This window comes from Falco biarmicus, chromosome 4, assembly GCF_023638135.1.
Source record: "Falco biarmicus isolate bFalBia1 chromosome 4, bFalBia1.pri, whole genome shotgun sequence".
In the NCBI taxonomy this organism is placed as follows: Eukaryota; Metazoa; Chordata; class Aves; order Falconiformes; family Falconidae; genus Falco; species Falco biarmicus.
The window spans coordinates 5,563,416-5,585,705 of NC_079291.1; the positions used below are offsets into that span (position 1 = coordinate 5,563,416).

At 38.0% G+C, this 22,290-nt stretch overlaps 1 protein-coding gene across 4 annotated transcripts in view; it reads right to left on the reverse strand.

The window, feature by feature from the left end:
• Positions 1–22,290, reverse strand: part of TBC1D5 (TBC1 domain family member 5) — a 326,157-nt gene that overhangs the window by 76,139 nt on the left and 227,728 nt on the right. For all 4 annotated transcript variants that reach the window (XM_056337720.1, XM_056337722.1, XM_056337723.1 and 1 more), the window contains one exon: positions 5,952–6,094. In XM_056337720.1, the coding sequence (XP_056193695.1) occupies positions 5,952–6,094 (143 nt within the window). The remainder of the gene's footprint in view (positions 1–5,951; positions 6,095–22,290) is intronic.

Consider the following 22,290-nt stretch of genomic DNA (forward strand, 5'->3'; position numbering starts at 1 on the left):
GACTTAAAAATATAATATACCATTAACTTTACCAGAATTTTTTACTTACTCAGGAAATTTTCAGCATGCTTTGCTCAAGTTTATAATTTTGTTATAATTCTGCTTGATTTTATCTGCATCTATGTAAGTACACTCTATGGTTATTCGCTCGCTATTGTTGTCTTCTGTTTTGGGTGGTTTTTTCCCAAATCAATCTAATTATGAGTGCAATTATTAAAGACATCTTTTCAGGCAGGTCTATGTAAACTACTTCTTTTCTTTTGCACCATCTAAATCCAGGCAATCCATCTGCCACAGCTGTCAAAGCAATGCCTGTTAATGATGCTTGCACTCTGCAACATAAAGACAGCCTCCAACAATAGTAATTGTAAATAAATTTTTAACAAACTTTGCTATTCTGAGAACTTTAGCTGTAGTAATAAATAGCTCTTTTTAATCAGACCTCTACTCCAGAAAGGATAATTGCAAATACAAAATTACTTTGAATCAATAAAAGGCAAAATAAAGGACTGTTTTGTGGATGGAAAGATTTAAATGTTTCACTTTTTTTTCTTTCATGTGAATAAACCTCATATCCTCCTGTACCTTTCCTCCCTCAACAAGAGGATTATGGGGAAAAGATGCAGGACTGGGCAAAATGAATAATTATAATCTGTGTAGGGAACCACTTTATCATCTTCATTTCTGTTGCTGATCCGACAGCTTGTAATTTCATACATCTGCTTTCATTTGTAAAGCACTCACTTATCCTACTCATTCTTTATCTGTTCTGCCTGTTCTTTTTCCTATCCTTTTGTTTTTCTTGTTCTTTTTCAGGTACCTGTTTTTTCTTCTGGAAGCCACAAAGCTGGCATAACGAACACAATACAATGGTCTCCGTCAGAGTTCTTTCAGAGGAGTATAATACGAACACCACATTGTACATACCCAATCAAACTCATATGTAAATCAAATTTAAGATACTGTACTGCAGTTATGATCATGATGCCTTTTTACCAAAGCAAATAAAAATACTGAAAATTGATAGTAAATTCTAAATACTTTTATAAATGGTAGGCAGGAAGACCAATGCATTTCTTTTTTCAACAGATTAGTACGTGTTCTGTTCTGCAATGTAAAATGGATTAAAATTATCCTTTCTTTATTTTTCCTGGAAGAGTTCTTTGCTGTCTCACAGACATAGAGAAAACTAAATATTAAAAAAGCTGATTTATTTTAATGGTGAAGACTTGAACCATGACAAAAAAATTGTATCTTCAACCACAAGGCATTTACTCCAATTAGTAATTTTTTTGATATGTATAATAGTGAAGCAATTGAATAAACGAAAAAAAAATCAAACTGTCAGGCAATGACCTGTGTCCCCTCTGATCCCTAATTTTTTTTTTTAATTAAATTTTAAAACGAAACCTTACCATTCATATAAAGTTAAAAAAACTCCAACAATTTAATGAAGGCGGCCTGCTAACTTTTGTATTTATTTTATATTTAGGCTTTTCCCCACATATTCAGCTGTCCCCCATTCGTGTAGAAACCTTTACAGAAGAGGACATTGTTGCCAGTGCTCTGTGTGCTGGGGAGCCTTGGGTTAAAGGGATTACTCTGCTGAAACACCTCATGGTGCTTTTTGTTTTATCGTGATCTGTATGCTGCCCACAGCCCGACACGTGTGCTCGAGCCCAAGGAGCAAACCGTGCCCTGGGCTGCGTCCAAAGAAGCGTGGCCAGCAGGCTGAGGGAGCTGGTTCTTGCCCCTCTGCTCTGCCCTGGTGAGATCCCACCTGGAGTTCAGCGTCCAGCTCTGGAGCCCTCAGCACAGGAAAGACATGGACCTGTTGGAGCTGGTCCAGAGGAGGGTCACGAAAATGAGCAGTGGGATGGAGCACCCCTCCTGTGAGGAAAGGCTGAAAGAGTTGGGGCTGTTGAACCCAGAGAAGAGAAGGTTCCAAGGAGACCTTCTGGCAGCCTTTCAACGTATTAACGGAGCTATAAGAAAGACAGAGAGAGACTTTTTACAATGGCCTGTAGTGACAGGACAAGGCGTAATGGTTTTACACTGGAAGAGGGCAGATTTAGATTGGATGTGAGGAAGAAATTCTTTAAGATGAGAGTGGTGAGGCACTGGAACAGCTTGCCCAGAGAAGTTGTGGATGCCCCATGGCTGGAAGTGTTCAAGGCCAGGTTAGATGGGGCTTTGAGCAGCCTGGTCTGGTGGAAGGTGTCCTGCCCCTGGCAGGGGGGCTGGGACTAGATGATCTTTCAGGTCCCTTCCAACCCAAACCATTCCATGATTCTTGTCTCCTCAGGAAAAATGTTTACTGTTATCCATCAGAGTGGCATTTTTCTTAAAAATGATAAAGACAATAGCAGTAAGCCAAAACAAACCCCCCTCTCCGAATATGCATCTCAGATTTGAAAGGATTTCTAAGAATCCACTATAGGATAAAATTTCTGGAAGGAGATTCTGTGCAATACAAAATTATGCAGTCTCAGCAGCAGCTGGATGGTGCTGAAGTTCAGCGTTGAAATATCTCACACTGTGGCCAGCTGCCTTGTAATAAGCTTGGTACTTCTGTACTGGTGCTTTTCCTTCATAACTGGCTTGGCAAGAGCCACATGTGAACACAACTTCTATTGTGAACAACTTCTCACTTCCTGAAAAAAAAAGAATGCTACTGGCATTTCTAGGGAAAGGAATAGAGAAACTCCTCTACATAGAGAAAGCAATCTTACTGTCTTTTCATTAATATTTGTTATGCAGTGCCCAGAGGAACATCAAATTGCTTTCTCCCTTCTGCTTTAGATGAGACTGATTTTTCTCTGCTGGTCCAATAACCATTCCTGAATGCAAGCAGCAATAGTAAACTACTCGTCTTCAACAAAGTCCTAATTTTCTGCCACATGTCATTTCTTAAGAGTTTAATGTTTGATGCCACCAGCCCTGTATCCAGCTGACTTCCTAACCCAGGAAGGGTGGGACTGCTCCCCCCTGCTGCTTTAAGCATGGCTGTGTTCTCTTGAGTGGGCCCCGAACAGAGTTAACCACAGATAATACAAACACCTTGCACTATAAGAGAAATAACAAATCAGCTCCTCTAAGAAGGGGCTGCGGCTCATTTATTTCCCTCAAAATATTCTGAGTGCTTTTAGGTAAGAAAAAATACACCCTAACAATGGCCATTGCTAGTCTTCAAGTGGAAACATGATAAAAATATACTTACTCTAACACTGATTAGTCAAAATTAGCTCCTGGTGTAATAATGACATCAGTTTACGACGCAAAATATAGACATGTCTTCCAGGTTTGTTCATTTTTGTCCTTCTTGAAGGGAAGGGAAGTACATAAAACATACATATTTTTGCATCACACCCTCCACTCTGTTTTGATTTCATCAAAAAACACATATACATCCAGACTGGTGAAAAAGAAGTAACATATTCATGCTTCTGATTTGACAGAATAAAAGAATAAAAGTTTTGCGTGATTTTTTCCAGAGAAACCCAGAAAATAATTCATTAAAACTCACAGATACTTTGGTACACAACCCTACACTTGGCTTGTGAGGTTTATCACTCCATGGATATATCTCTCTTGGATACAGATGTAAAACTGAAAGAGCAGCTTACAGAATGTCTGTGTACATGATTATGTATCTGTAATCTCTAAAAACTATGAAGAATAACCTAATAATCTAAATGCTCCCTTCTCCTTGAATAATACAGTTTGAGTAACAGAGAATTTCAAAACTAAAATACAAATAAAATGAAAAATACAGCAGAAATAATACTTTCTTGAAATCACGCCCTTGAGAACATCATAACAAACCAGAGAAAATAATCCATCAATTCCTGAACCAGCAACTTCTCTCCCATCCCCAAATGTGTTGGTATAAAAGAACCCGCACCATTTTTAAACTTTCAAATCTTTTAGTACTGTATTATTATCATTACTTATATTTGACATTTTAATGACATAATATCTTAGAAGCTCTATTATTATTCCTATTGTTTCTAAGTTTTAAAACTGAAAATTTCCAGACCATTTATTTATAGATGATTAACATCATCGGATGTTTTGAGCTAACATTTCCTTTCACCAAGAGAAGCTTTTTGAAGCTTCTTTTATTTGAAAATGTTTTTAAAAATATTACAACAGAACTTTGAACTCCATTCAAAGCTCAAGTATTACCAGCAATAAAAAAATCAGGAAAAATAGAAAACTTTTCTATTACAGATATATAAGAAAAGCTTTCATTTATCAAATAACTGTGGAAATCACTGCTGTTTGAGCCTGACTTTGAAAATATATTCAGCTATACAGTGTTTATGACTAGGTATTTTGTTTCACCATCCTACCACACTTAAAGTAACTAACTAGGTCCAGCTTTAGAACATAAAGTTACTTATTACAGAAGCAGTATATGTATGAAGTATTAGCTGTCCTGATGGGATGACTCTGCATCTCATTTGGGCAAAGGTACTCCCCTTCAAAGCTATTTACTGCTCTATTTACAAAGCCTGGGGATTTCAGACAAAAGAGGGAGACTGAGTTCATACGGATGCCTAGAACACACTTTTTGCTCACATTTTTAGTTACTTCATACTGATACTTGTACATAAGCACCACGAAGCAAAAGAAAATGAACAGAGAATAACCTTCCCTCCCCAAGAAAAGAGGTGCTTACAATCACAGTTCTAAAGTTGCTTTTTTTTAAGGGAAGTGATGACACAAAGTAAAGGACTGATGTTAAGAGACATTTTTTGATCCATCTGCACTACATATCTATATTAAAAAAATTAAGATTATTTCAGTTTACTGCACATAAACAAGCCAGATTTAGATTGCAGAATGTAACGACCTGGAATCAGATCACCATGAAACAGCAGCATTGATTTTGAAACGTCTAAACTGAATTAAACGTCTACTTCTTTGAGAGTAATGTAAGGTAGCTCTATATGCTCCATGTTTATTGAAAAGTAATTAAAAAAACATATGAAGACAGGCAGTGGAACGACAGTACGTGTAAAATACATGCGTGTTATATTTTCAAGATTGGGTCCCAAAATAGGAACCACAGATGTTGAAAACTTCATGTGTCCTAGAATACAAAATTGTGTCAAATATGTGACCTTGTTATAACCTAAAGCTTACAGATTGTATATACTTAACTCTGAACAGCATGCTGTAGAATTCACATATTTAACGACAGACATGCATCTTGCCACAAAACGCACACTTTGTTGTGGCAAATATATATACAGATTTTTTTGCAAAACATGATGGGACAGAAATAAATGGCTCAATTAAGCATTACATATCGTCCTCCTCCCATTCACAATTATATAAGCTAACAACATTTTTGTGATTTCTTGTCTGTCCCAGCTTAATGTATTTATTGGTCACCGCTAACCCATAAGAATTCACCTTCGCACATATTTCAGGCATAGTAAAATGAAATGAAATGATAATTTTTAAAGCTGCCACTCTGGCATAGAATAAACGTATTTTGTAATAGTTACTTATCTCTGCATTTGCATTTCCTTCAAGATATCTATTAAAAAATTACAAGTCATTGGCTTGTGCATTTTCCCATTTCTCACAGTAGAACAGGATAAAAATATTTGCAGTGTTAAGGGGAGGCTTCACTCAACTCACCAGCTTGGTCAGAAGGTGGAGCTCTATACATACCTGTACCACTTGCTGCACAGAAAATCTGCAACTCCATCTAAACCCACAGAACTACTCAGAAAACAAACCTGCATTTAACTCCAAGATACAATTTGCTTCATGAATACAGCAGACCGTATCTGATAATAAACGGCTCCTTCTCCTAGCATTTGGAACAATTTTCAGTTTGTTAATAAAGTCACAGTGGAATTTTGCATTTCTCAAGTCCTCTTTTTCGTTGAAAAATACGTTTGCAATAAGATCGTAAGATAGTTGATACTTACAGGCATCTCTAATATATAACAACATGGCTACAAAAATGTAGTCAACTAAATTCAGGGTGATACTGTCAGCAAATAGAGCATCCCAGACAACCAGAAGGTCCTGAAGTGGGAATTCACGTCCAAAGAGGAGCCTTACCCACCGCCTGAAAAAAAAAAAAGGAAACGATGTCTGTATTTTTTTACTTTGCCAAGTATGGTAAAGCCAGGATACACAACCCAGGATCAACTACAATCCACAACATTTTACCAAAAAATTTTGCCAAGCGTGAAGATCTGTGGTAACCACTGAATTAATTGTATTTGTGGAAATGTTACTGCATCTAAATTACAGAAGTGATGCCTTACAGACTGTAGAGTCTTCACTGACTAAGATCATTAAGGGGGTGAACCTCAAAGGGCAAAACATATCAATCCTATATACCATATTTTTGAGCATTTAATGTAATAGTGATCTAAGATGAAAGGGATAAAATGTTATGCAAGAATAGCCCGGAACAGCAAAAACAGGAGGGTGAAGTTTATGAGAAGCCCCGAAAAAGCCAGTCAAGTAAATGCCAATTGAGAGATAGATGCCAAACAGCAGCTAAAACGGTCCGGGTCACACTTACTTTGAAGAGGCTTTCTCCCTGTTATTGATGACAGTGTTTGCAGCTCCATGTAAAATACGCTGATGCTATTTGGATCAAACCTAATTTAAATCTTTACCAGTTTTAGTGATACTCTGCATGTAGACCATATCGTTAATTCCTATTCATATCTGTGCTGTTTTCATACCTAGCAAAACGTAAAAATCTGTCTTAGTAAATGCAGTATTTGCTGGAGGCTGGAAACTTGAGACGCAGTAGAAGAAAATTATTCCTCAAGATTTCTTGTTTCCAGCTCTGGCTTTTACACTAACTTACTTGCTGACCTCAGGAAAGGCACTGCCCTTTCCCATTTCAGAGCAGACCCACCAGCTTTGTACTTTTTAGGTAGGATTATCTAAGGTCATATTTGAAAGAGCTAAAGAATAGTTAGTAACATTAATCCTGAAATAGTTATTACGAAATGGACTTAAAAATAATGAATTACATTTTTAGCTGGGATATGCAAATTACTACACATGTGGAATCTGTTTATTCAGTGGCAAGAAAAGATTGATTGCAAATTTCTGCTAAGCAAATTAAGTCATTCTTTAAAACTCACAAAAATTTCTAAAAAGGCAACTACAAATTTCATCAAGATTAGTTTCACTTGTAAGAATTCATGTTTAACCACTGTTGTCCCAGAACTCATTGTTGGTTAAAGGCATCTGGTTTTTTTTTTTTTTTTTTTCTGATTCCAGTAATAAAAGTTCATTTCTAGACAAATGAAATCCACCACGTCAGTCGAGCACATGCTTTTAAGATAGCAACAAGCTGTACAAAAAGACTCTAGTCTTATAAAAGAAATTCAAAGGGCTGTTTTGTGACTCAAGATCCTGTTCACTAAACTTCACTACCACCCTCCCCACCCCCCCCCCCGCCACTGGAACCATATGTATAAACCGCAAAAAAATCTATATAAAAAAATCCATGTACAGATTTAGAGATCACTACATAGAATTTCTCCCCTTGCAAGTCATGTTCCCTTTTAAAAGTGAAAATACGTGATTTCAAAAGACAGCATCATCTCGTCCTTCTATTAAGCATCTACGGTCTAAGGTCTTGTAACTTTTTAAGTTAGTGTAGTAATTCTAAAATTCGCAATGTTAACTATGAAAACCCACAAACTCCGTGTGTGTCGCCCTTTGAGCAAACCCCTTTCCTGGGAGGCCATTTTCAGGCCTCAGAAAGAGAAATCAGAACTGTTAACACAAAAGCAGGGCTTAGCTACTGCATTTATTCAATAAATACCCTGTCTGTTCCATCTCAGGAATTGTACCATATAGAGGCACATAACCCTATAGTGCCTAGCCTACAGGAGACTATTATCCTATGGTGACACAGCCATCACCCAGACTCTGTGGGAAGCCTATTACTTGCATTAACAACCCCTCCCACCTGTAAAACTGCAACTTACCGGTTACACAAACTGTTAGGTGAGAAATTTCAGCTAAGCTTGAAGCATCTGAGCTGACTTTGCTTGCAACTACCCAAATCTCATTCAGAAGCCTTGCTGAAAGTCTAATACACTTCAAGGGAAAAAATACACCATGGTGTAATGGGATTTGTTATTAGTCTTTTATTAGAAATCTCTTTTGCTTCTTTACTACTTCATTATGCAGTGTTAATCGTTTGTAGATGCAGGTTTATTCTGCTCAAGCAGAAGTCATTCCTTTTTTTCTCCTGCTTTTATATTTTCTCCTGGGAAAATTAAATCTCCGTCCCCAGAGGTATCACGTTTCACAGATGCAGACTGCTGAAGAACAACTGGACTTCCTTTTGCAACCATAATATTACCGTTAATTATTTGAACCTTCCAGTCTTAAAGGGAGTAAGCTGTTCATACTGTTTTAAATGCATATATACTAAATGCTCTCTTATTTTCTTTGGCGGCATTTAGCTCATCACATCTATAAACCAAGGACCCTATTGCCTATGAACCATACTGCCATATGGCAGGACTTCACTCAGCTTTTATATTCATAAAAAGGGATCTTAATTCCTTAAAGTAAGTGTCCACACTGAAAAGCTGTCTTTCAAACTAACATGTTTTTACAGCTTTTACAAATATTTGCAGAGAATGTAAGACACACTTAATAATTGCATTGGATGTGATAAACTGGTTTTTGGTGGTGTGGTGTTTTTTGTTTTTTTTTTTTTTTGAGATGGCTGTCTCTGGTTTAATTATTGTTCTGTCCTGTTAATCTTGCCTTACATCTGTTACACCTGCAGACTGTGAGGCTCACAATAGTATACCTTTTATCACATGCAGTAATACAGTAATTCATATTTTACCAGGCACACTTAGCAATTAAAATCTACAAAAACCCCCCTACCAGATTCTTTAAAGCCACAATACGCCAAGGTACTACTACCTACACTGTAGAATATGTAACTGTATCTTCCACTTATGATTCCTATATAATTAAAGCAATATTCTCAAGAGATCAGTAATTACTAGCAATAGATAATGATTCATTAATGACCTTACGATATAGGGAAAGCAGGATAAAACTGTGCTCTAGTAAAGCCATTAAATAAGGCAATGATCCAGCCTTACCAGTTCTAGCTAAACCACAACCATTTTGACTGAGATTTACAGGACAATTTCCAAGCATCAATAAAATTAACTTATGTGTTACAAATATTTAGCTGCTTATCTTCTCTGTCTTCTTGGAAGGCAGAGAATTCTTTTAAAAAATTAAATAAGCCTAAGAAATTGTTACAGATGAGGTGATACAAACAGTTGAGGCGTGTTTATGAGGACAAAACAACAAAATGAAATCAGAAAGAGTAAGAAAAAACACAACACTCGGGAAGGGAAAACATGACTCTGAAGCTACTTGTAAATGACTAAATCTAGGACCTACAACTTGTCAACAAGTTGCCTAAAAATTCTGCTGTAACAGCCTGTTTTCAGCCATTTATACTCTTACTAAACTCAATCTTCAGTATAATTTCCACTCCAAGCATCTGCTCAAGGCTTGATTTTTTTTTTATTAATTGATACTATTCATTAGAACAAGGTTAAAAAAATTCTTCTCATGCTTAACTTTTTTCCTCAAGCACTTCATTACGAAGGTCTAGAATAAAACCAAAAAGGTCTCTGGTATTTTTCCTTTTTGCTGTGTATATTAAAAAAAAAAAAAACAAAACCCAAGCCCAAATTTGATAATTCCTTGGTTGACCTAAAGAAAGCTCCACAGAGTATGTTCTGCTTCATCCTAACTCTTGCCACCAGCCCAAGGGTGCATCTTCCATCCTGTCCTTCACCCCAGCTGCACTCTCCTACCTGCACGGGAGATGGCAAGGGTACCCGTCACCCTCCCGTGATGGCTAGCGCCGCTCAGCAAACGGGATGGCGGAGGACGCTGTTCATCTAGTTGCCCATGCTTGCAATACTCAGTAGTGGGAGTTTTCTGGAGAAAGGAAGGGTCAGCAGCATTTTGCAGGACGTCATTTCATTTTCAGCGCAAGTTTCGCTGTGTTTTTTTTTTAAATAAGAAAATTAAATGGACTGTATTGAAAAGAACGCCATCTTATCAAAACTAAGCACTCGGAAGCTGAGAAATGCCAGAATTAACATCAGTTGTTTACTGACTGAGAAAATGATATGTAAGCTCTGTCTCTTTAAACTCTGTCATGAATTATGTTCAAGCAAACATTTGTAGCCAGTGCAATTTACTATGTAAAGTCACGGTCAATAATTTAGGAGAAAGGGTAGACAGACTTGAGCTGTGATCTGCTTGTTCAAAAACGAGATATGGAAAAAGGATGAGGAGCAACATTTGTAGAATGCTTTCAAAAGAACTTAAAGCTGTAGGGACGATAAAGAATTACATCGTTCCATGCCAGCCAGCAAGCGCTGCTCTGGGCAGACCTGATGCCCACGCTACGATATCAGAGGTGTGTGTTGCTACCCTATGGCCCCCGGGTGGGCTGCGGCTGAAGAAGGCTGGGTGGCTTCGCGGCTGCCCTGCTGCAGAAGTGGCCGCAGGACCAACACAGGAGCCACGCTTCCGCAGCAGCGCTCGTCAACACTCCCACGAAGGAGAAGAAAAAGCAAAGACAGCTGTAAATACACAGCAAAAGTATCTCAAAAGAAGACATCTGATAGCAGGAACCGTCCCGGACCTGCTAGTCGCCACAGGCAGTCAGAAGGGAGACAGGCAAGCTCAAGCAGAGGATGAGGAAGGTCATTTATTTTCTTTGAATGACATGAAGGAGACCAACCAAGACAAGCTTTAGCAACACTTCAGCTCAGACCTGTTACACAGTCCAGTTCTTTAGTGTTCTGCCTCCTTTCTTCATAAATCTTGTTTTTACCAAGACTCCTGTGGCTTTATACAGTTCAGAGATTTTGTATGGAATGCCCTGAAGAGATTAATAAAACCTTCAAATGATACAAGACAGTGAAAGAAACATACCCGAAGTATAATCACAACTTTTTCTTTCAGCTACTCTTCTACAAGAGTCTTTTAGGAAGGGAGGTAACTGCTCAGGCTGCATGAGAAACTTAATGATCACAGATGAGAAGAAAGTTCAAACAGTTAAGTGTAACAATTAAAAAAATGACATGTCTAAAATACACAAAACTTTATTACAAAAGATAATAAAATAAATTATTAAGATCCAGGATTTTGTCAGAACAGAAAGAAGCACATGGAAGCCCAATAAAGCCAAACAACTGGTGGTGTTTTGAAGTCATGTGGGAAGATCACCAGACTTTCAGAGATTTACAGAAACCTCTGATGTGTTCAATGTAAACGTTGAGCATTTTATACAAACCATACCCGCAGATGCACACCACCCATAAAGGATGTACAGTGAGACATTGTTACAGCATATGTTCCATTTTTTTGCCTTAATCTACTTAACTTGTGAAGGGAATGAAAACAGACATCTTGCTAGAAGATGTGTTTACTTCAACCATAAATTCAAATGTTAATTCTGGATTTATTAGATAAAATTATGTGGCCTTTGTCATTTCAGAAGGCTGACAAGATGATCAGGTTTTACTTAAGTTGCAAAACATTTAAATATAGATTCCTACCACATCTTGTCCAGTAGTGTATGCTGATTGTACAAAAGTGCGTGTGATAAAGAGGGAAAAAGTGTGTGCCAGCATCTAACAAATCATTCAGCTTCTCCTCAGAGATAATAGAAAGTATATAAAAAACGATTCTTATTATGTGTGCACATACGCCTGCCTTATCTAAGTAATTTCAGGTTTGTATGTGGAGTCCTATTCTGCCAGAGAATGACACACATGCTTTGGTGTAATCAGGATCTAGGTGGGACTACCTTGTCCTGCACTCCCATGCAGGTTTTTCATTTCACCCAGTTTCTCCTGTACTGGCTACATGAAGCTTTGGTGGATCACTGCAGCACATCCACGCATCATGGTTCTGCTGCTGGGTGGACACAAGGTAAGTTATTGTTTTTGGGTTTGTTTTTTTTTTCTGGTTCAAATTCTGTTTGGTTTATGGTCACATCCATTCATTTTCAAGTTTTACATAGTTATATTAAAGCCCTCTCAATTTTAAAAACTATGGTAAGATCTACAGGCTTTTTGTTCCACAGCTTAAACACTGGGGACTTATGCAAAGATAAAAATTACTGTGATCGAAAACAAATAAAAATGAAACCACACATTTACGTTATGGATTGTATGGGTTTCAAACTCTACCATAGGTTTTCCTGTCAGAAAATAAGTATTTAAAAGTAAATAATAATGATAATAAACACTCATTTATTAATATAGACCCATTCAAATTTAGGCTAAGTGATGAACAATAATACTGTTCATAGTTTACATAGAAAAAGGTTTTGATTTGTCCTATTGAAACTTCCTACTGCTCTAAATATCCTGATATTTTAATAGTAATTACCTTATCTAACACAGACTAGCACCCCTCTTCAAAATGAATACTTATAATTATATTTTTACAAATAAATGACATAAACATTTAATGGTTATGTGGATTATTTCCTTTCCCATTTGGTTTCTTTAAGATTACTGGCAAAGATTACTCCAGTTTGCATTTGAGAAAAAGTCTGTCTGTTTTTGGAAGACTATGCATTTCCTTATTAAAGAAGGTTTTTCCTTCTAAAAAAGGAATTCCTAATAATTACCTCCCCCTCCTTACTGTAATTTACCCCTCATTGCAAAAGCATTTACTGCTGTCTTAAGTGAGACCCATTGTAATAGACTCACTAGCAGGAATGTGCTGAATGAAAAAGGTGTTATTGCATCTTTGTAGCAGTAGTGTTTCGTATTTTTAGAAATTTTCTACAATAAAACTCCTGAACCTGTTAGCCTGCTTTGGGTAGGTTCCTGTCCCAGTTCTTAACTAACTTTAGGCACCTGTTTTAGCATTGGTGCTGTTCTTGGCTTCAGATTTTCCGAGGCTGCCACTGTCACCTGCTGGTGCTCCCCACCTGCAACCATCTTCCTGGTGGCACCAGCAGCCCAGGTACCACCAGTACCTTAGGCATGTTCACCAGTGGTGATGCCCCTGCAAGAGGGAAAGGTAATTTTCCTTCACCTTCTTGCTAAGTTTTTGGTCCCCAATGTAGTTCTAGCTTATCGTGCTGGTTTAAGCGTTGCTGATTGTACTTTCACGCTCTTCTGAATTTGTTTTGGAAGTTGTTTCATGTGAGTTTACGGGAAGCTGCTTACTGGTGACAAGAGTGATGTATTTTGCTTCTTCATGCAGCCATGTACATTTCTCCTGCCAGTTCACCCTGCTTCAGTGTACATCCCAATGATAAGGAACTTTAGAAAAAAAAACTTTGACACAGTGTATTACTGGCAACCATACTCACTAAAACCTATCCCTGATTTTAAAACTCTGCTCAACGTTTCTACTACACTCTATAACCAGCGTACCTGGTTACACAGGACATAGAAAAGGCTGAAGTACTGAATGCTGTCTGTGCCTCAGTCTTGACTAGCAAGCCTGGCTTTCAGGAATCCCAAGTCCCAGAGACAGAGGAAAAGGCTGCAGGAAGGAAGATGTACCCTTGGTGGAAGAGGATCAGGTCAGGGAATCCTTAAGCAAAGTGGACATACGCAAGTCCACGGGCCCTGAGTGCAATGCACCCCCGAACGCTGAGGCAGCTGGCAGATGTCATTGCGAGGCCACTCTCAATAATCTTTGATCAATCATGGTGGCGGGGACAATGTCTGAAGATTGAAGGAAAGCAAATGTCACTTCTATCATCAAGGTTAAGAAGGACCCAGGGAACTACAGGCCAGTCAGCCTCACCTTGATCCCTGGGAAGATGACGGAGCAGCTAATCCTGGAAAACATTTCCAGGCACCTGAAGGACAAGAAAATCATCGGGAGTGATCAGCGTGGCTTCACAAAGGGGAAGGCAGATGAATTCGTATCCGCAAAAAGGCATGTAAAATACACACCGAAAGATCACCACAAGCTGCTCTGCCCACCCACAACAATCTCATAAACAAAAATAAAGACCCTGCAATGACAGGCAGAGCATTACAGAAACTTGCCTAAAGATGTGGTGGTTTTCCATACTTGAATTTTTAAATTCCCATCAGATGTTATTACAAAATTCTGGAGCAATATCATGTAAGATTGGATCTCATTCAGAGATTATTGGATAAAGTCCTATAAAAGCAAGAATTCAGACCAATTAAACTTATAAACCTGTATAATATTGGGTTATTGTTCTGATTTTGCAATTTATTTGATTGATCTTCTTAATCTAAAACTCCAATAATATGACTGGCTTAAACAAGCTACTAACATGGATGTAATTGATTCTCCTTTTCTTTACCTAATGGGTCAACTTGCTTTTGACTTTTTTCTCTGAGAGAATTCTAGTTTCTCTGCATATTAAAATGTTTTTTTTTAAAGTAGTAGTTTTACTTGCAGGCTTTGCCAATGGTTCTTACATCACATTTGCAATAGCCCATTTCTGGAAAAGCTGGAATCTAAATTTATTTGTAATGGTAATTATGGACTAACACATTGTAAGACACAATGACTTTTCATAACCAGTACTGATCTCCATCAGTTTTAGCTTGTACCGGCTTGGTTAGATTACAGACACTTCCCCTTTCAACTTCATCCCTCTAACATTTTCAGAAGCTATTTTGGTTTTTAGCTACTACAAGACTGTAAACTTGCAGAATAGGAAAGAGTAAAAAAAACCTTTTTCATTAATCTGTTTAATTGATTTGAAAACGGACTTGACTAGTACTAGAGACAAGTCTGCAAATGGCTTTTCCATAACACTAAAAACTTCAAAAACAGAGTTAGGAACTGAATGGGTTCAGAAAAAGAAAACATAAACAAGTTTCCAATTTTTTCAGCAGGAAAGATGGGAGAAACTGGACATTTAGGTGGAAATTTGTATTGTGGATGTAAGTAACTCTTGCATGATCAGAGACTTGCCCTGAATGTAGCATTTAATTTAAAGAAACTCTCTGAAGAGGGAGAAAAGTTCATTGCTCATTTTTTTTTTCATTCCTCCTAAACATGAAAAGCTAAACGACTTCAATTTTAGTATTTCACATACACATGGCTTAGTAATTAACAGCTATTACACGCACCGTACTGAGACTGCTAGCCTGTGTTTATAGTAAATACAACATCCACCTACTGGACTATAACAATTTACTAACCACTCATTACTGTGAAGGACAGATGAAACTGTTGTACACCAGCAGTGACCTACAGGAAGAATCATCATAATGAAATAACTAACATGGTTTCAGCCATTGCTGATTTTTGTAAAGGACAGAAGTTCTAGACATTTGTCAAGATTCTAGTCAAGGTGCTTCAAGTTGATAACAAATACCACAAATCAAAGCTGAGGCACCCAGTTTTTAAATCTTGGCCAAAATACAGAGGTAACAACATGAAGGGTCTAGCTGTTATACCATGACTCATTTAGAAATTATCTGGACTAAACTGTGCTTTTTATTCAAAGGAAAAAGACTGAAGAGTACTGCTGTGTTTCTGCAAAAGAACTAAATTTAAACAGCACAGGCAATACTCAGATCTAAAAAGCAAGCTTCAGTGCAACAAAATGATGGTGATAAACCAGAAGGAGCAGAGGGGGTTACCACATTCTACTGGAAAAAAACCTTTGAAGTCAATGATAAACACCCCTTAAATGCAAGGAGTATGGGACTTCATCTCTGATACTATCTAAAATCCTAATTTCATGACCAATACCTGCACTAGCAAGAGAAAAATGTAAGAACTTGAAGGTGTGTCTACTGAATGTTTAATGCTCTTTGCTTCTATGCAATTAAAACCTACAGTCCTAAATACTGATGATGCATGTGCATTTTGTTTTGAAAATCACTGCAGAGTAGCAAAAACATTTTCTTTTTTTAACAAAAATAATTACAAGTGAGTGATTTTAAACACTGTTTGCTGCAACAAACCTATTGAAACAAAAGAGGCACTTCTAAATTAGCAAAGTTCCTACTGATATCAGCCATTAGCAATTACGAACTCCACCCCCCGATCTTTTCCATCTTTAAACAGCAATGATCAGATTTGGTTTTAAAGTGGAGAAATTATATCAGAAAAACAACTCTCAGTGTTGCAATTAAAGTGCAGTTCTTAAGATGATAAAATAAATTTGCTAATAGCTTTATCCATTGATTCAAGATGCATCCAGTAGGTTTAAAAGATACAGCAATTCTTTTGTACAATCTCTCTGTAAAAGAGGAATCTATAATATTTTACTGTTCCATATTGTTAAATCTTCTATAGAGTTACTACATTTCTTTGTAGAATCCACTTGGGCAAGACTCATTCAAAAAGACATGTATTTTAAAACAAAAGGAAGAGATACAATTTTGTTAATAGCTCTAAAGTAAACAAATAAGTACTGATAAAATATTATGAAGTTTATATTCTATCTTGAAGACTTCTCTACAACAATTAATAAAATGCCTTTTCTGTCCATAAAAATTTGAAATTGACAACTGAACCATCTCTCTGTTAGTCTGTATCAAAATGTTCAAATAAATGAATTTTTTTTCTGGTAATGTTAAATAAACCATATAAAAAATTCAGGAGATTTAACTTTTTTTTTTTTTTAATTCTTCAGAAACTAGCTGCCTATGTCCAGCAATGGAGCCGCTACTGGAAAACACGCTGTATTCAAACCAACAAGGCACCATGCCTGTTCTGACTCTACCGCTACTTTACCAAACCACGTTAGTCTTTTTCTCCTTTCTAATCCCATTTCTCCACCACAGCCGGTTTTGGGTGTTACAGAGAATTCGTTTGATAATGAAGACAGTTTTAGGTTTTCATAGTAAAATTCAGGATGGCAATACACCCCAAAATAGGCATTATAAAGTAAAAGGGTAACTTTAAGCTAATTAAAGCTGGTTTCAGCAGGGATAGAGTTAAGTTTCTTCCTAGTAGCTGGTGCAGCGCTGTGTTTTGGATTTAGTATGAGAATAATGTTGATAACACAGTGATGTTTTAGTTGTGGCTAAGTCGTGCTTACTCTAAATCCAGGACTTTTCCAGTTTCCCAAGTTTGCCAGTGAGCAGGTGCACAAGAAGCCGGGAGTGACCAGACAGAGCCAGGACAGCTGACCCCAACTAGCCAACGAGCTATTCCATACCACAGAACGTCATGCTCAGTATATAAACTGGGGGAAACTGGCCAGGGCCTGCCGATCGCTGCTCTGGGACGGGCTGGGCATCCATCAGTGGGTGGTGAGCAATTGCACTGTGCTTCGCTTGGTTTCATTTTTTTTTCTTTCCCTTTGGGTTTTATTCTTCTCTCTTTCTCTCTCCTTTTCATTATTATTATTATTATTGTTCTCATCATATTTTCTTTTATTTCAATTATTATATTGTTCTTGTCTCAACCCATGAGTTTTACATTTTTCCTGACTGATTCTCCTGTCCCGCTGGTGGGGAGGAGGAGTGAGCGTGGCACTTAGTTGCCAGCTGGGGTTAAACCATGACACTCCTTTATCTCATAAAACTGCATAAATATATGTCAAATGTATCTGAAGTAAAAGGGCATGGCCTTTACAAAGTGATAATCTTTCAGTTGGGCTTAAAGCATAAGAAATTGAAATTGTGATACTTTGATATGAAGAGAACAAAAGCTTATTAAGCTATTTGGCAGCTGAGCTCAGAATAAAACAGGCACCAGTAATGAAGACTTCATTTAACATCAACAAAATCTTACTATACACATACCTTTTGCAGAAGTCTTATCCTAGTATTTGGAAAAGGCCTGCTGATTATGCAGCACACGAGCTCAGGTAAAACCAGACCACCACGGATAAATAAATTATTTGCCAATGAACTGGTAAGAAAAATGTGTAGCTGTAGCTGGACACCGAAACAGATGCAAAAACCCACTAGACACTTTCCCCTTGAGAGTCAAAATTAAACAGCAATAAATAAACCTAAAATGGACAGAATTCCTATCTACTGCCTGAACTGGGGGCTTATTTCTGCAAGCCTCTTTATAATTAAGTATATAACATTTCAAAATCTCTTTGTGGCTCTCCACTCCAGAGGATAAATTTATTTATTTTTTAAAATGAGGAGAGAAGATTTATATCATCACTGAATTCAATATTACGTCTATTGTATGCTCTAAAACTAAATTAAGAAGCTGTTCAGAGGCCATACATGCAGCAGTCCATTTCAATCTATTAGTCTGGCTAAATGCCTTCATATATCCAGTGAAGGGAGTCATCATCATCAATCTGCCAGTTTTAGTGACCAGTCAACTACATGTTGATGCATGTACTGAGGAAACACAAGCGTTTCCTCCCTTCTGTTGTGCTCCTAAACATAAGAATAAAGTGAGGCTGTTCCAATAGGTAGCACACAAAATGATGATTTAGCTCTTAGTGTAAAAGTCTTAGAATCACCACTTCATTTATAATCTTAGTTCAAAGACAGAATGTCAGTTTGCAGCCCAATTCCATTATTGAGCCAGGTAAGGCAAATAAAGAGTTAATTAATTTTGCCTGGGAAGTCAATTGCACCATTGTTATCCAGTGTCTTGCTTTCATTTAATCTGTTAAGCAAAAAAATGCAGACTTTGTTTTAGCCTTTCTGTATATACCTAAACCGAGTTGTTTTACATATTAGTTACAAGAATAGGAACTTCAACTTTTGTGAAACGAAGTACCTATGAAGTTTTGCGGTGTGTAGCAGCAGGCTTATAGGAACGCTGCATCTTTTCAGAGATGCACAAGGGCTTAGTGGTCTCATTTAGCTACCTATGTGCCCCTGCAGAAGCCCTGCTAGCAATAAAATACTCTGGTGGCAAACAGCTAATTCATTAATTAACCACAGTATTTGCTGGAAAGGAAAGCACTAAACAATGCGGCACAGAAAGTGCAATTGCGGTTGTTCCAGGTCCCTGTCTGCAGTATGTGTGGCAGAGGCAAGCAATGCCTATGCTGTTTCTAATTATTCCAATTATCATGGCACACTATGAAAACTTGATTAATAACACTGAAGATATTGTTGTGGCAATTAGCCATATGGTTGTGGGACTTTATTCTGTCACGATTTAGCCATTAGCATCTACTTATGTTTGTCAGAACAGAGCATCCGTGACAAGTTGGAGTTCCGCTCACCTTGCCGAGTCCCTGGTGAGCAACACCAGAGAAATGTTTATTCCTGGGAGCCCCGTGCCTGAGTAAATTTTTCATGTGGCATCCGGCCTGACTGGGGACAAATGTCAAGTAGCTTACACAACGACCCATCAAGCCGGGCTCTCTGCAAAAGGCACCTCATGAACAGCTTACCAAGACAGACTTCTTTCGGGGGGGGGGATTTGACCAGTAAAATTAGTGTCAAATGTCTTGTATTCATTGTTTTCAACCGTTAACCATTGAGACAGCATGTAGCTACCCTTATTTAGACATGATGAAATGCTCTATTATGATTTTACACACCTATGAGTTACATATTACCGTGTGCTTGAAATGTAGATCTCCAAGCTGAGGGACTACGGGGCAGCAGTACTGTCAGGCTGGTCAGCCAAACTGACAGCTACAAAAGCTATCCATTTTTATGAGCCTTCCTTTTCAGACACAAAGTATATGTTAAAAAACATACTTGTCCTTTCTTTTCATTTTGTGGTCAAAATAACTGCTCATCTCTGAAAGTTCACCTCTAAGACACAAGTAAAAGCTTTAAAAAGCTCATTAATAACGTAAGGCTGCCTCCCCCCCCCCGGCCCCGAAAGCAGAGCACTAGTCTTACCAGTTCTCTAACTTGCAAATCAGCTAGTAGAAATGTGTTTACATCTGCATGTCACTCAAAATCAAAATGTTTGCAATTAAGGATAATTCCCAACTTGACCAGTTGCCCACAGTTAAGAATCAACAAGTTAGTCGTTATTAAAAGGAGTAGGAAGCATTAAAGAATCAGCATCTTGCTGCACAGGGATGCCATACATACAACTGATGAAAGCGTGCTGACCTATTTTAGACATGAGAGGAGGAAGCAATAACCCATGTTTATGGAAATGGCAATGTTAATATGTAAAATGACACTACATAAGAAGTTTCTAAGAAGCACAAACCTTCAAGAAAACCCACAGTACTGTAGAAATTCACCAGCTCCTGTTAAAAAGAACAGTAAGAATTGCTATTTTTTGAATACATATACCTCTCTACCTATATGGTAGCTTTCCTCTTATAGTTACTATCTTCCATCTGTATAGATCTTTCACACACTGTGAGGAGACAGATACATCGTTTAAAACCATAAAAGTAATTGTAAAGAAATAAAAATAGACCGAGGACTCTGAGCAGGTGTAATATTTTTAACTAAATTTAACTCGCTATTTAATTACAAGAATTTTAGTTGACAAGACACCTGGGCATAAAACTTGCTGACAAATGTCCATGTAAGAAAACAAGAGAACACTTCACACAGCTCACTACTAACAGGGATATATCAGCAAAATAAAGTTATTAGCAAAAGAGAGGGACGGGATGTGCTTCTCATCAGACATACCAACTTTTAATGGAGAGCTAGCTCTAAGGCTGAAAAAAAAAACCCAGTAAAGCCTTTTTTTCCATTTATGCCCTTTTGATTGAGATGATCAAGTTTGTTTTTAAATAAAGTGTTTGTGGAAAATTAGATACTGACTGTCCTAGAAATCCCATCTGTGCACACAGACACTCATATGTGGAGGGGGATCGGGTGTAAAGGAGGTAAATAATTCAAAGAGGTAAACAAGGAGCGAAATAAATACTAGGCAGGAATGAAGAGGAAGGATAGACAAGAGGGAACAGAAGATTTAGGAAAGGAAGTATCAGTGAGGATTTTTTTTTCCATAGGAGCTGTGGAGAACAAGGTGAACAACCTAAGGGGTAATTTGTGTGCGTGTGGGCAGTGGGCTCAGCCCTAAGCCTGTGTAAGGGCTTCAGCTTTCTCCTTAACCACAGAGGGTGCTTGTAGGAGGTGAAAGCAGCAGCACATGGCCTTGCTCAAAGTTTAACTGACTGTTGTCTCCAAAAGGGTCCCTGCAGGACTCTCCCCGTGGCCACCACATGGCTTCTGAGATGGAGAGAAGACCCTGCAGCTGGAGCCACAACCCTGCGGAGGGAGCAGAACCACCGTTTGCCCGGGCTGCGTTCTGTTCTTTGCCATGCTGGAGATCTGCTTTCACCTTCGCAGGCCATTGCAAGAATACAGTTGTGATTACAATGAAATGAATAACGAGACTGCAGACGATCTGGTCTGACGGTTAGGATGACATATGTTTTCTACTTGTTATCCAACTGCACGTTTTGGACATACTATAGATGAATATATGCTATATTTTCAGCTAGTACTGATAATATTTAGAGGAAACGAGGAGGACGGAAGTGGAGTTAAACACTGTGCTATCCACATCGGTGGTCAAATCGTACCATGCCTGAAATCCGGACAGATCAGATAAGACCATAATCGCTCCTCCTTGGCCAAAATACAAAGTCTTACAGCAAGCCATGCTTCAAACAAATATTGTGTCCCAGCTCCAGCCATGTTGTATAGAAACAATGCAGGCTGTTTCTTTTCCATTTCTACCTTATTTATACAGGCTTAAGTATTTACAGGAACTTTCTACTATGTGTATGTTGATTTCTGATTATCTTTGGCACTGCAAACTTGGCTGGAACATCTAGACCCTATTTTTGTCTGCTAATTCACTATTTCAGATTAATTTATTGTTATACATGGACCAAAACCAGCCACAATGACAAATATGCCAGGTTTTACAGTGTGGCTACCTCAAAGAGGTGCTCCGTTTCAAGAATCAGAAAAGCACTAGAAGTATTCCTCCAGCAAAGAATTCAAGTTCCAATTTTCTGTATGCTTCTCAGAAATTTCAAGGTAGAAAAGGGACAGTAGAAATCTCTCTCTGGCTCCCTGGCAGAAAACCTGTTGCACACTTATCCGTTTGAAATAACAGATCTCTCAAAATGACAATAATTTAAAGCCTATTGTCGTCTTTATACTCTGATTTGTTTCCTTAAAACTGTATTTCAACTTACTTCTAAAGTGATGTACCTTTTTGTGAACCACCCTCTTTCCGCTGCTAATGTGAGAGGCGCACAAGGGACATTTCAGGATTGTTTTTAGGCAGCTTGAACAAGGACCTGACACACTAACCCTCTGGTATTTCCTACAACTGGCAAATGCAGACGGGGAAAGTGTCCGTCAGATGCGATAG